The 16116-nt window shown below is 37.1% G+C and overlaps 1 protein-coding gene across 1 annotated transcript in view; it reads right to left on the reverse strand.

Moving 5' to 3' along the window:
* LOC139727933 (sushi, von Willebrand factor type A, EGF and pentraxin domain-containing protein 1-like) overlaps positions 1–15034 on the reverse strand; it is a 31545-nt gene extending 16511 nt beyond the window's left edge. The window contains exons 1-5 of the mRNA XM_071638904.1: positions 14973–15034; positions 10213–10374; positions 8203–8394; positions 7542–7742; positions 184–384 (exon numbers count right to left, since the gene is read on the reverse strand). Coding sequence (XP_071495005.1) covers positions 184–384; positions 7542–7742; positions 8203–8394; positions 10213–10276 — 658 coding nt within the window. The 5' untranslated portion in view covers positions 10277–10374; positions 14973–15034. The remainder of the gene's footprint in view (positions 1–183; positions 385–7541; positions 7743–8202; positions 8395–10212; positions 10375–14972) is intronic.
* Between the last annotated feature and the right edge of the window lie 1082 nt (positions 15035–16116).

The raw sequence follows: 16116 nt of genomic DNA on the forward strand, positions 1-16116 counted from the left end.
ACTGACCGATCGATCGATCGATCGATCAATCAATCAATCAATCCATCATTTCATCAATGAATCAATTATTAAATCAATCAACATATTATGTATGTTGGTTAATCAATCAATCAATCAATCAATCAATCAATCAATCAATCAATCAATCAATCAATCAATCAATCATTATCTCGAAAGTATTACCTTCACAGGACATCGGAGGAATGCTGGTCCAAGTTCCATCCGCAAGACACGTCGTGTTGATGAAGGCCTCTTCAGTGCTGTTCAGTGTGTAACCGGTCTGACAACCATAGGAGCAAACTTGACCGTACTTGGGAGAGCTCTGGCAGACCACTGGTCTAATGGTCATTGGATATGTAACGGTGAGCCCTTGGCAGGATATCTCTGATAGAGAGAGTCGGCAGGGTAGAGAAGATGGAATAAGGCATGTATTGCCTGGTGGATATAGGGTGAAAGGGCGGGCTAAATCCTTTATATACAAGTCTAGACAATGTGTTATTGGGTATATTATACAGACCTCCTAATTCAAATACTTTAGATTCTTTTACTTATCTTTCAGACCTGGTAAAAAAACCCACTTTTTCGAAATAAGGATTGCTTTCTACTTGGTGACTTTAATATTGATTTACTGAAATCTGGAAATGATTATATCCCAATCGAGTTTCTTGAAACACTTTTGTCTTCATCCTTTCTGCCACTCATTTCCAAACCGAATAGCGTCACGGATCACTCTGCTACTCTAATTGACAACTTGTTTGCAATATCTTACCTCTTCCCGATTATTTTATAATTCTTTCAGGTGTGACTGACCATTTCCCAATCATGACTCATTTTACCCTGAAAACTTTAGTTAATGATGCAAAACCTTCATCTTCTTTATTCAAACGTAGAGTCTCATGTGAAAAGTTAGCCAGTTTTGATGCCGCTCTTGATAATACTGATTGGTCACGAGTATATGAAACTGATGATGTTAATCTGTCATTTGAAAACTTTACGGAAATGTTTAATTTTCTTTTGGATGATATTATTCCAAAGCAAAAAAAAAGTTAAATTGATTATAAAAAGACAACTAGGTTACCACGGATTTCAAAATCAATTCTTCGTTCAATCAATAGAAAAACGATTGTATTATAAATACAAAATGGAAAAAACTGAACGATCAAAGAACAGATATACATCATATAAAAAACACATTGACCAGGATTTTACGTTTGGAAAAGAAAAGGTATCATTCCCAGCAGCTGTCGAGATTCAAGTTTGATATCAAGAATACATGGAATGTTTTAAAGCAGGCTATGAATATTCCGAACAAAAAAATGCAGAAATTGGTGAAATAAAGTGGGATGATGAAATAATTAATGACCCTGTTGATATTGCAAATGTTTTTAATTCTTAATTTTCAAAAACAGGTGAAGCGCTTGCTCATGGTATTCCGGCTACAGAACAGAATTTTACTGAATTCTTAGGCCAGTGTAACCCCAATTCTATTTTTTTAATTCCAACAAATAGACATGAGATTATCGATATTGTATCCTCTTTAAAAAACAAAAGTAGTTCCGGTTATGATGACATATATAATTGTATCCTTAAAGGTGTTATATCATCAGTTGCAGATCCCTTGGCTCACATTTTTCATCTGTCAATTTCTAATGGTATGTTTCCTGATAAAATGAAATTGGCTAAAGTAATCTGTATGTCAGCAATTATCGTCAAATCTCTTTATTATCTTCATTGTCGAAAGTTTTAGAAGAAATGATATACACCAGAATTATTAAATTTTTTAATGTGCACAAAATATTCACAAATTCCCAGTTTCGTTTCCGAGAAAAACATAGTACCATCCACGCAGTTCTTCATTTTATTGATAAAGTTGTTAATGCAACTGACAATCATTCTCATTTAATTAGTATAAACTTCTCAAAGGCCTTCGATACAATTAATCACAACATTTTACTCGACAAGTTATCGCACTATGGAATACGCGGGAAGGCCTTGGAGTGGTTCAAGAGTTATTCAGCTAACAGAAAACAGTTTGTTTCAATTAAAGATAATAATTCAGTTATAAGAGATGTTAAATGTGGCGTTCCACGGGGAATTTTTTAGGGCCGCTATCATTCATAACATATATCAATGATTTTCCTCTGTTTCAGAGGTACTTTCCTTTATACACTTTGCTGATGACACCAGTGTTTTTCTTGCCCATAACGATATTGATGTTCTTGTTCAACAAGTGAATACAGAATTGAAAAAATTGACCAACTGGGTCAGAGCTAATAAGCTATTATTGAATGTTCAAAAAACAAAATATATGCTTTTCAGCAATACTGTTGATTCTTTGAATTCAGAAATAGCTCTGGATGATTGTAATTTAGAAAGTGTGTCATATTTTAAATTTCTTTGTATTTTTGTAGATAATAAAGTTCCTTGGAAAATACATATTGATCATATTATCTGCAAAATTATTTCTCTCAATATAGGTGTTATGAACAGACTGAAATTTAATATTTCTGAAAAGACATTACTTGTGTTATACTCCTCTTTGATCCTCCCTTACCTTAATTATGGAATTTTAGCTTGGGGCAATACTCATCAGACGCTGCTGAATAGAGTGTTATTATTGCAAAAGAAAGCCCTCCGTATCATTTCCAATTCTCCCATACGTTCACATACAAATGCATTGTTTGACTGTAATAACTTATTAAAAATCAATGAATTATTTTTATTCAACTTAGGCCAATTTATGTATATGTATGATAACAGTTTACTCCCACCTATTTTTGGTTCTTTGTTTAAAAAAAAAATCAATCATTCCATAATTACCCCACCCGACGCTCTAACGAGTTTCACTTACCACTTCTTCGAACGATTCTAATTAGGAAAGAATACACTTATTTACACTGGACCAAATTATTGGAATTCCCTGAATCACGATATAAATTCTGCTCCTTCTATATACTCATTTAAGAGGAGATTAAGGTTTTTTCTTTTACAATCTTATAGAGACGACCCCAGAATCAGATTAGTTTATAGGCTTATTTTGTTACCCGTCCGCAAAATCTGCGCTACCGTTCTTTTTAATTATTGTTACTGTTGCCTAAGCTTTGACTACGATAAGATCTTCTTTAACCTATACTTCGCAGTTAAAGGGTTTGCTGTATATTCTTTTTTCTTCTTCTTTCTTCCTCAAACCTCCGAAGATCGTTGTCCCTGTTCCATATTCCTATTCTGTTACCTCTTTGTCACGCTATAGTCTTGTTTCCTCTCGTGTCGTCAATTCAGGTTTTTTTTCCTACAATTAGTCTTGTTGCTGTCCCGGACTTGTCTCATGATCATTACTTTGTTTGTTGTTGTGTTTTGTGTAACTGTTTGTTCGTCTGTCTCTTAGTGGGCTGCCCAACTTTTTGTGCCCAACTTTTTGAGCTCCTTTGTTGCTGTTTTCAATTCAATATTTGCATCGAGCTTTAAGAGGGGCCCACGCTCTACAAACATTGTCTTTTTAGTGGGTCCCTCCGTTTTTTTCCACACAGTGCATATACTGCTATTGACAATTATTTCACTTTCGTTACCTCAGCAAACTATTGCAATGTATCGCTACTGTTAGTTTTTTCTATTATTGTTGTTTTCTCTATACAAATTTACATGCATTGTTTCTGTCACCCAAGAAAGTGAGATTTATGTTTATATATAGTGGAAAAACGAATAAATTTGAACTTGAACAATGACGCAAGTACTGATTATAACCTGGATAGCAAGTTCCCTTAGGGCGGACGTCCACTTGGGCGCGGACAAGCTCCGGAAGGGTTGCGGAAGCAAATTTTGTCATTTCGGCATCCTGTCCGCGACAGACGCGGAATAACTTTGTGAATCGGCTTGTCCTGGGACATTCCTAGGACTGTCCGCGGACTGTCCGCGGACTGACTGCGGACATTCCTAGGAATCACTCCGGAAGAGCGCGAAATACCTCGGAATATGCTAATCGTAGCCAGGCAGCGCGGAAACATCTAGGATTACACCAGGAATGAACGCGGACAATCAGGATGCCTTCCGGACAACACAAGTTAGGCATGCGGACAAACTGCGGACAATACCAGGAAAATGGAAAGGTATAAATTTGGCGCTGACTTTCACTTTTTCTCATTTGACTGCTAGCCGTCATTGATGCTCCTTGTTGTGTTTCCGCAGTAGCTGCTGATATTATATTATATGATTGGTCAATATTATTTTATAAATGTGACCACCAAAAAGTCGAAGAATAGGACTGTCTGCATGTCGGGTGACGACTCATTTTTTTTTTTAATTTCTCTCATCTGGCAGAACAATCTTTTCTCTGCCTACAGTTACATGGATGATATTCGCAAACTTTTTGAACCATATATATATATATTATATATATATATATATATATATATATATATATATATATACATAAAAATGTAAATGTATATGTATATATATATATATATATGTATATATAATATACATAAAAATGTAGATGTATGTATATATATATATATGTATATATAATATACATAAAATGTAGATGTATATACATATATATATATACATATATATATATATATATATATTTAAATGTTGATAAGGTAGTCCACGTGTTGGCAAGATAAAAAGATAAGTAACAAAACTGCAACAAAGTCCATGCTGTATTCACCAACGGTTTATTTCTTCACAAGAAATAAACCGTTGGTTGATACAGCATGAACTTTGTTGCAGTTTTGTTATATTCTTTATCCCCTTTTTTTAGACCTGTGCTTTATCCATCGTGAAGTATATACATGTTTTGTCTGATACTTCTGCAGAGCATGCCAAAATGATCCTAATCATTAAATTTGTTCTTCTTTCTCTCATTTTTACCCTTGTACATCTCTAACTCTCTCTTATTTTGATCACTTTTGAACATTTTGCAATGATTCAAGTCCGAGAAGTTTTTTTTTTCTCATGCTTAGAGCTTACTAGCCTATTGTCAATGAAGTGTAAAAATGGGGAAATATTTTAACCTACTTTAATTTACTTTTTTTTTGGGGGGGGGTTCAACTGGGCTGTCAAATTGGACAATTGAGATTATTTGCAACTAAAACAAAAAGAGAAGATAAAATTATTAGGTAATAACAACTACGGAAATCATTCAGGTAAAGAATATTTCTGAAATGATTTGTGATGGTTAATGTGTATTTAAATATATACACTCAGCAAAAAGCAAACAAACAAACAAGCAAACAAAAGAAAGACAGAAATTTAACACTTTTTCGAGTTCATAATTTATTGCTTTTTCTCTCATTTCACTTGAATTTTGAAGTGACAGAAAATTCTTCATTTCCCCCATCATCTTTATCTTTCATTGTTATTTTGGGCTTCAAAGATATTACATTGTAATGAGACCACAGGTTTATCTTTGGAATTGAATTCATGCTTTTTAGTGTGATGAATTTGTGTTTTGTTCTAATATGTTGTATCATTAGAAAGCATTTACGTATGAATAACAACTTGATCATGTTTATATAGTACATTAACATTTAGCCAAAAATTCTATGGTGTTTTTTTTCTGAGTGTACACCACCTACTTTTGTGATTTTTCAGCTGGGCTGTCACATGGGACAACCTAGTTTGTTTGCAAATAAAATACAACATAAAGGAAAATGTACCATAGTAAGTAATAGGAACCAGGAAAGTCACTCAGATGAAAAATAATTTCTGAAGATCAAATCAACATAAACTTACAAGGAAGTTAGGGGGCTGATTTCACTTCTTTCTGGTTGCTTTTGGCACAGTCTCTACTACCTTCTTCTTTGCCTTCTGGGACCGGAAATTCCTTAGATTTACCTGTTCTTCATCACTAGACGAAAGGTGTGCCTGTGATGGGGATATTTGCATGGGGGCCTCGCCTCCCTTCTTGCTCATTTTGCGTTTCATTGGCATGACGCTCGCGGAAAGTGTCGACATTTTCGTGTCTGGATCACAAAATTTCCGCATCGGTTCCGGACACTTGCATATATAGATCCGCATCGGCTCCGCGCTGTCCTAAAACATTCCTGGTGTCTTCCGCTTTCATTCGGGAAGCTTCCCCACACCGCGGGATCCTTTCCGGAGCGTGTGCGGAAGGAGCGGAAGGGTTCCGGACAAGCGGGACATCCTCAGGACATCGTCAGGACAAGTCGCCGAAGGTGTCAGGAAGTTCATTTCCGCGTCCAAATTTTGGTCTCGATCAAAATTTGGACGCGGAAATTTTTCTCTCTCCCGAAGGTGCGGAAACGCCCGGACATGTTTAGGACAGTGAGCGGACACGTTCAGGAACGTGCGGACAGGTTCCCGAAGGAGTGCGGAATACCAAATTTGCATTCCGGGGCTTGTCCGCGTCTTGTCCGCGCCCTAGTGGACGCCTGGTCTTAGAGAACTGAAAAAAGGGTGGCTAGACCCTTACCTACTCTGCCATGGTGTTTTACTCCTTGCATACTTATGTATCATTTTCACATCTTTATTTTTTTTTCTCAATTTTATTTTCACATTTTACATTGAAATGTATCATTTATTCTGCTGACAATCGAACTATATTATCCAGCAAATTTGTACTCCTGGCTAAAAAGATATGTGTGAATAAATTACATGTCTACTGGACACTAGACCTGGTGTAGATTCAAACTCAAGTCCAGTGGTCATCGAACAATAGATGCACAAAGCATAATATTAGCAATCGCCATTTCTTTAAAAGGGTCGTTTAAATTCTGTTAATAAGTACTGCATCAGCCATGAACTCTAACATATGGAGAACAAAAAAAAAAGAAGACATGGCCTGAATGCAATGTGAAGACGTTTGACTTGTAGAAAAATTTTTTTTTTCTTTCAATTTGTGAAGACAATCATTGCTAAAGAAGAAGTCCATTCCCAAATTGCATCGATTTCACGAGAAAGAGAAAAAAAAAATCCCTGCAGAGCAGTGCATAAAAATGAACAAAATCAGATAAGAAATAAGGAAGTGATTGACATTCTGAAATTTCATTTTTTTTTCAAAAAGCACTTCTTGACCAATTGTTATGAATATTCAAATCAGCAAGTTGATGATGTCATGTTCTCACAGTTTCTTATTTATTTCGTATACAGAAATGACAAAAATCTCATATTTCTGCTGTATGAATTTAAACTTTCCTTAAAACCACACAAAATAAAAAAGGAACAAATGTTACCTCTGGTATATTTTAGTATGGGAATATGCTTTCACATGTATCAGCTAAAAATCAGCTAAAACCAACATTTTTTCTGAATTTCATATATAACATACATAAAAAAATCATCATCATCATCAACTAGCTCCTGTGAGCATTCATGAGGACTGGTCAAGAAATATTAAAAAAAATGAAATTTCACAATGTCATAATATCATCTTCCCTATTTTTATCCGATTTTTGCGATTTAGGGAACATTCTGTAGGGTATTTTGTTCTTTCTTTTGAAGTTTTGTCACATTTGGGGTGGATTTCCTCTTTAATACGACAACTACTACCAACAGAGATCATAAGTAACGCTTCTCACTTTGGCAAGCACCAAGCTGGCTGTCCCATTCGGCAGTGGTAGAAGGGACCGTCTCCCGACAGGTGGTGGTATTGACTCCTGAAGCCTCCAGCTGATACCCCTCGTCACACCTCAGGGTACACACTGTCCCGATGCTATTATCATTCGTGTTGCAGTCACTTCCACCGTCCTCCGGCTCGGGCAAATCGCTGCAAGTAACTTCTGCTCACGTTTTACCACACAAAAATAGTTGCCGAAGATAAAATGAACGAATTGAATAATAAAGGTCTGTTCTTTGATACCGCACTCATGGGAAATTTTGAAAATATAGTACAAAAGGACGCACATTTGCTCGAAATGCTGGCAAGGAATGCCAACTGAATGTTGATTCTTCCCACTTGAAGTCGAAATTTAGAGTGTCGGGACAGTTTTTAGATTATTCTAAGGTGTGAGAATTTCTAACGTGAACACAAATGAATAAACACCTGCCAATCGGGATCCTATCTGACCTCTTATATTATGATATTACTACCTGACGCTAGATTCAACAATCTCATGTATTTATAGTTAGTGGTCAACGAAAATAACAAAACAAAAAACAAAATGTGGCATAATGACAAGTTAATTTCATCTTTAGTATGCCATAACTTTCGTAAAGAATCATCTTCAAAAGTGCACTCACTCTCACACGTCGGGGGCGTGGCCGACCAATCCCCAGTTTCCAGGCAACGGGAACTCGTGTCTGCACCCACGATCCGGTATCCCTGTTTGCACTGAAACGAGCAGATGCTGTCGAATGTGTTCTGGCAGTCGGGAGGTATCATCATTATGGATGTGTCGTTGATGGTAATATTGAACGCTGGGCACTCAACAGCTACGTAGAAAACATTTTGATAAGAAAAAAAAATATCGTCTTACAAATCTCCCATCATACTAGGCATAATTATTACAACATCTGACTAATTCACTCCTAAGTGTTGCTTACAAGTGTGGTCATATGCTTATGATCTGTGTGTGCAATATCTATGCACAGATTACAATGCAAGAATGAAATTGGTTTATTTCAAAGCAGATAGGCAAGTATTTAATGTTATCATGCTTTCATTTTTTTTTCTTTCCTAATCGGGTATCTCTTTCACTAAATGTGACATTATTTGTGATTTAGATGATGAAAGGCCTCAGGCAAAGTAGCAGTGTCATGAGTTTGCATCTCAATGAATTTTGGAGTTTTTTTTTTTTTTACTGAGTAAAGATATCAGCAAAGTCGGGCAAAGAAATAGAAGGTCTAAATCCTGAAAAGTTTCCCATCTTTTAATAACATGATGCAAATGATATAAAGTCATTGGTTAAACAAAGCCACGCCTCTATGAAATAATTTAGCAAGTAGAGTCACTCCTACTCATCCACACAAGTTATTACTGTGAAAACAGTACATTACTGTGGACACTTTTGAAATATTTGTGTGAAAGCCAATAGAAGACTAAAGGAGCTTTGACTGAATCACCTCATCGAATCAGTATACACTGCTGCAACCAGTGTCATTTCATTAACATGCAAAAAAAAAAAAAAAAAGAAAACTTGAAACTCGACCACTTTCTGACATTCTTTATCCGGTATCGATAAAATTTCACATAGTTTTCTTTGTGTAATTTTAGTCCCCATGATCAAGTAAATTTAAACATGGTATCGATTTGCAATTCAATCTTGTTGCTCACGGTTTAACCCTCTGCGTACTCTAAGTGTCGATTGACACGGAAAACCACATGGCGTTGTGCTCACTGTTCAAAGTCCCCAGCACAGAAAGGGTTACTTAGAGCTACGATCACAAATAAGCCAAGACCTGTCTCCGACCATTCTACGGCCTCTGCAATCATTGGTTGGCAGTTGGTTGTCACATGTCATAAAATACCTGTTTTCCTCCTTTAAGGTAACAAAATGGTTGTCAGCGAACGGTTTTTGGTCGGCTTGAGGTTTTTGCCGCATTGAAAACTTTCTGCCTACGAAACCGGAGGGCAAAACGTCTTTTTTAAATCTTTAATTGGTAGTTAAAAGATCTGCAACCAGATGCCGACTGGTTGCTAACCTCGTTATGACTGGTCTGCAGTAATTTCTGGCCCTTATCATGAAGAAATTTGGCCGGCAACCAAAAAAAATTTGTCAAGTGGTTGCCTACCAGGTTACATGCAAAATTTATAACAATTACTCCTGAAATTTTCTTTAGAGAGTCTGTGTCCACGTGCCTACAAATTTGAATTCCATTAGTAATGGTTGCCTAGCCCCAAACTAATTTTAGCAATTAATCGGCGACCATTTTTCCCCTTCAGTCGCCGACCAGTTGCCAACCATTTATAAACCTTTCTGTTAGCAGTCGCCCATTCATCGTCAATTTGTTTTTGTTGGAAAACCGTTCGCAAAGCGCTCTCCAACCGGTCGTCAAAGACTTTGCAAATGGTAGGCAACCGGTAAGCAGCCTGTCGGTAACCAGTTAACCGATCAAAAATATTGGGGTGTGGTCCCCGATTGGTTGTCGATAATCGCCAGAAATGTTTGGTTGCTTGAGGTCGGCGACAAGTCTATGCGAACGTTGACCATGCCCTAACATGTTTGATCATGATGAAAAAGAGTTTCCAAATCTAAACCATCGATTTGTATAATTACAGTTTCTACAATGAATTAAAAAAAAAAAACTCACGTTGGCAGCTGCTTCCGTTAATACCGGTGTTCTCTACGTAACCCGGGTCACACTCGCAGTCCATGCTGTCCGTACTGGCTGTGGAGACTGTTGAGGAGAGGGGTGGGCACGGGGTACACGGATGGTTGCCATACGACGACTTATACGTACCCTGCGGGCAAACTAAAGAGAGCACCACCATTTGTTATCAATCTTATGCCCCAGTCACATAATGCTCTGCGTCCGGCGTTACGTCCAAAAAAGTCATTTTTTCTGCGGACTCCCGCGGATCCTTTGCCGTCACTAGCAAATTTATTCGAAACATACCGGGAAAAATGCGGGCGATACGGACAAATACGACCAAATGCGAATACTTGCGTCCACTTGCGGATATTCTTACGAATTGGCACATTATAGTTCTGAAGACTTTCGGAGAGTTGCGGATATTTTCGGATAGTTACGGATAGTTACAGATTGTTGTAAATAATTATGGACAGTCTTGTTTTCTGTGACGATCCCTGCCAAGTCAGTGTATTATGACAGCAAGGTTATCTTATAGTGGACTGTCTTATATTGTGCACTGGCAAGACTGGGGAAAACTGAAATTGAATTACGTACAAGTTGTGAGTAAATTCGTAATCCTTTAATTTGCTTTACAGTGATAAAAGATACATGAAATTTTGAACTTGAGGTTTAAATCTTATTTGTGCAACTCAAATATGAATAAACTTCATAAATGTAAAGAATACATAAGATAATTAAACCACAAATATAATACAATATAGATCGATAAGTTAAGAATTAGAGTAAGAAAACTATTACTCACAGTCATGGAATAGACAAACTGTGGTTACGTTATTGTCGTTGTGCAGCGATATTCATGACTTATTGGGTTATGTTAAGGCGATTTTTATAATAAAACAATGCTTATCAAATTTCCAGAGAAAAAAAGACATCAAGACTTTCAAACACCCCTCCCACATCTAAGTACAATATATATACCAAAAATGTAATGCACATTCCATGGAGCGCAAAGTGGGTAAGACTATAGAGAAATACTAAATTCGTTCTCAGTTTTCAAGTTGGTTTATTTCACTTCCAACAAACAAAATAATTAGACATACAATGAAACACTCGAATACACAGATGTCAGGAAATCAGTACCACAATGCGATGAACAGAATAACATTGTAAAAGAGATACAGGTAAATTTTCAACAGAGATACAAATATCTGTTACGTCACTGTTGTGAATGCAGAAACAATATTGCTGGAAATGGAGGGGACTGCTAAAAAGCAGGGCTTGTAGAATGCAGTCCCCTCACACAGAAAAAGATATGATTGCAAAAAAAAAAAACAACAACAACAATTTCCCTAAACGGTAGTAAAGAAAAAGACAGACAGAGTAATACACACATACATGCACACATACCAACGCACATTAACAAACACAAAGCGGCTCTCTTATGAGGAAAGATTGATGAGAGGATAGAAAGATAGTAAGGAAGGTAGGAAGTCCGAGGTGGAAAGGGGGGTGGGGGAGAGGAGAGGGAAATGGTGGGTCATAACCAGGGCACTGGAGGCACAGAAGCACGGGCTCGCTGATAAACAAAGAGTAGTGAGGTTACCGACGCAACAACGATTTTGAAAATCAAAAGTAAAAAAAAAAAAGAATTATTTTGCTGCATACGAAGTTTTTAGATAATTCTATAAGTTTAAAGAAAATGTATCAAAACTTCAGGCTTCTTTAATATTATTGTCAAGAGAATTCCAGAATTTTGGTCCAGAAAAGGAGAATAAAGATTTTGCAAAAACCGTCTTAGTCAAAGGCAAATGATATTCATGGGATTGACGGGTTGGATATGCATGAACAGTTTCATTCTTTAAGAAAATGGAATCAAACACAAGGGGGAGACGATGGTTAGTGAGTTTATACATGAATTGTCCTAATTGCAAATGATAAAGGTCAAAAATTTTCAAAATATTATTTTCGTGAAATGAATTATTAGTATGACTTCTCCACGATTCGTGACAAATGATACGAAGAGCTTTTTTTCTGTCATAATAATGTTCTGTCTGTATAAGTAGAAAAGGTATTTCCCCATGGGAGTATACCATAGTTTAAGTAAGGTAGTATCAAAGTAGAATATAACATGAAAAGTACATTTTTGGGAAGATAAAATCTAACTTTGTTTATAATACCTGTATTCCTTGAAATAACACGACATACAGAATCAATATGCAAACCCCAGGTAAGTTTATTATCCAGAATCAAACCTAAAAATTTGATGGAAGAGACTTCTTCTAGGAAAACATTCCAGGAAAACATTTCTTGCTAAATTTTCCGGCGAATTACTGAACAGCATGCATTTTTTTGCAGTATTTTGCAAATTAATTGACAGTTTGTTTGCTCTTATCCAATGGAGTAACTTCGTTCATTCACCGTTTAAAGTGTCAATAATCGATCAGAATCAGAATCAGATAAAACACATTATTATCGTCCGCAAAAGAAAGATAGGATGTTTGAAGAATTTGACATGTCATTGACATAGAGAATCGTATATAGTTATCGCTGTCACACACCTTTCCCGGCCAGAAAAGTGAATGAAATGCTGTCACCCCATCCCCTACCCAAAATATTGCCTTTTCGAAAACAGTATACATTCAAAGAGTGCAAGAAAAAAGTTTAGCACCAATTGTCAACCGATGTCATGAGTATATGGGTGCCACCTAAAATGACCATTTTGTGGGAGAAATGTCATAATTTGACCATGCGGTTCTGCCTCTCCACTGCTCCGACTGTGTTGTGGCATTCTTTCAGGTAATTGCGCTGCAGCTTGGCAACACGAGTTGTGTGGCTTCCCACGAGTCTCTGTGTTCCCATGTGAGTGGAAAACGGAAAACGTCGAAGGACGTAATCGGCCGCAGCATCCGTAACTGTCCACAAATATCCGTAAGCGGACGAAAGTGTTGAGATACGCTAACTTGCGGTTACTTTCGGATACTTACGGTGGACGTAAAGGAACGAAAACGGACGGGAGGTAAAATTTCTTGCGGATGGTCTGCGTCCAGGCTACGGATAATTACGTTCAGTTACGGATAATTACGTTTGGTTACGGTTACTTGCGAAAGTCTGCATCCGTAGAATCCCTCTGCGAAATTTTGAACATTTCAAAATTTCGCAGGCTTGGCGCCGTCATTGTTCGTTTCTTTACGGATGAGTTACGGACAGATACGTCTACATACGTCCCTGCGGATGCCTGCGTCCACGCTGCGTCCCCCTGCGTTCACTCATCCGAATCTATCCGCGGCGGACGTAACCCATCGCAAAGCACTGTGTGACTGGAGCATTACAAACCCAAGCGTGTCTGTGAGCTCTTAAAACAGTAGACCGGTTCTGTGACGCATCCACATCTTGTGCATGCTTTGTAGCGTGTGTTCACAAAATCTGAACTTAACAACCACAAAGCTTGCAGGAGGCTTACCCTCCCCAGCAACAGCTAAATAAATTCCTGCCTACGATATTCAGAGAGAGAGCGAGCAGGTGAATGAAATGCTTCATTACGAAGCTAAAGGAAAAGAAACATACACAAATATAACATTTTACACACGGTCTATTGAAGAGGGTCAGCAGAAGTACGATAATAAAGACAACGGATAATGAGAAACAGGAAAAAAATAGTAAAGATAGTGATTGCAATCTTATCGATTGTCTGTTTGATTTAAACGAATCTCGTAATGCTCAAGAACCTAACTGTAATAGTGATTATGGTTACCCCGGACCTCTTCTACAGTGACTAGTAGCAAGGCTGCCACTTGACAATTAGATTTTTGCGGGGTATCTATTGTCGCGCTTAGTAGTAGTAGTAGTAGTAGTAGTAGTAGTAGTAGTAGTAGTAGTAGTAGAAGCAGTAGTAGTAGTAGTAGTAGTTAATAGTAATAGTAGTAGTAGTAGTAGTAAGTAGTAGTAGTAGTAGTAGTAGTAGTAGTAGCAGTAGCAGTAGTAGTAGTAGTAGTACATGATTGTAGTTGTTGTTGTAGCAATAGAAGTCGAAGTTATAGTAACAGTCCATCAATCTTGGCACAGTTCACCCATCCCATATTGAATTTTGAAATCTCCATGGAGCTGATACACAGGCCACCAGATTCCCGTATGGAACGGGTTATTTATAAGCCACAAACATCATTACAAGTATCGAGAGAAGGGGGGGGGGGCATCATGGTTGAAGGCTCTTACACAAAGACGCGCAGAGCGGATAATATTTATGGTATCGAGTTTGCCCCTATAGTTAGAATTTGACGCACAAATATGATTCAATCAGACAGACAAATGTTCACCAAGTGCTTTTCTCCTTTTTTCCCCTTGGAAAACTAAAATTCTAATCATGCTTTGGATGTTGTTTTCTTTATTCTAAAAATGTTATTATGGTTAGGTTAATTATCTCTTGGCTCTTCTCAATAAAGTACAAGTTTTAATGCTTAGATATCATGAAAACATTGTGAAGAGTTTTATTGCAAAACGAGTTAAGGGTCATTTTCTAACATTTTAAAGTGAGCCCAACATCGGATGGAGCAAAATAAAATCTTTGCAGTGATACCTCACCTCTTATAGGTGTATATAACAAGAAAAATCTTGAAGTAAAGATCGAAAATGTCCCATGTTTTCTGATTAATTTCTTCATTAACTAGTACCTTTAATCGCAAATATCTCAAATCAACAAAAATGGAGTTAATTCGTTTTTGCGATCAAACTCGTGGGTTTCAAGCATTTGTTTCTGGTACCTTTACAGCTAAAGCCGTCCCCAGTGTATCCAGGTTCGCAGGTGCATGCGATTGAGCCGCTCTTGGTAGCGCACGAACACGCAGCATCCTGTCCACAACAGTTCCCCAAACCGTCACACTGACTTGTGTCGTTATTATAACATTTTGCTATGTCCACCTGTTCGTAGAGGGCGTTGTTATCCTTGACATCTTGGGAGAAGCGTAAAAAAAGAAAATAAGTCAAAGGGTCATACCAGACAATTCATACAATTTCACATCGTGTAGTATAGAAGTCGATAGTGCCATGTACGAATTTGTTAAATTTATTGTGGTCCTTGAGAAGATAAATCAATACTCTAAAACAACCCAAATCATTATAACACTGAACAAGGATGATGACAAGGGAGGCTCACATTTTCCAGTATTTAAATGTAGCAATGTAATTCCATTTATACCACTTGTTTAACAAGTTGACCTGTGTAGAATTTATATTCCCTTCCTCTTTTTTTTTCTGCTTCAGTGAGCAATCGATCATGTGGAGCTGCTGTGACATCATCCTTGATAAGTGTGGGTATGAATTTGCGTGTGGTTATGAATTTTGTAATCATTCTTATTCCTCATCCAGTCACTAAAACCCAGTGCCTAGTCTAACCAATTCATAGATGTTCAAACGCAAAAAAAAAAGTCTTATTATTATCCTGAAGTCTCCGTTAAGAAGATCATAAATGCAGAGAATTCTAGTTGGCCATGCTTGTATGATATATTTTTGGGGTAAACGTTCTTGAATAGTCAATATGAAAATGCAAATGCCAAAGCGATCACGTCATTCCCTCACAACTTACCATTATAGTTTGCACATAAAATTGTGAATTTTCCTGTTTTTCATTCAAACGCAATTATGCCCGCGGCTCAAATCCTCATACATCTAATTGATCACTATTCTGAAGTTATTCAGCCAGGAATAACGTCATGTTTCAGACTTCAATGACAGAAACATTAACTTTGCGTCATTTTTTGTGTGTACACGATCAATGCAAAATTGTGAGGGTATGACATAGTTAGCTTACTTATTTCCATATTCATACCCACTGTACAAGAACTGTTTTGGAGAAATTATCAAATCTTCAAAATTTCATAACTTCCTCGTTTTTCATCCGATTTCAGT

Source organism: Diadema antillarum, unplaced genomic scaffold, assembly GCF_040938485.1.
Source record: "Diadema antillarum isolate AM-2024a unplaced genomic scaffold, OU_Dant_1.0 seq00000160_RagTag, whole genome shotgun sequence".
NCBI classification, from domain to species: Eukaryota; Metazoa; Echinodermata; class Echinoidea; order Diadematoida; family Diadematidae; genus Diadema; species Diadema antillarum.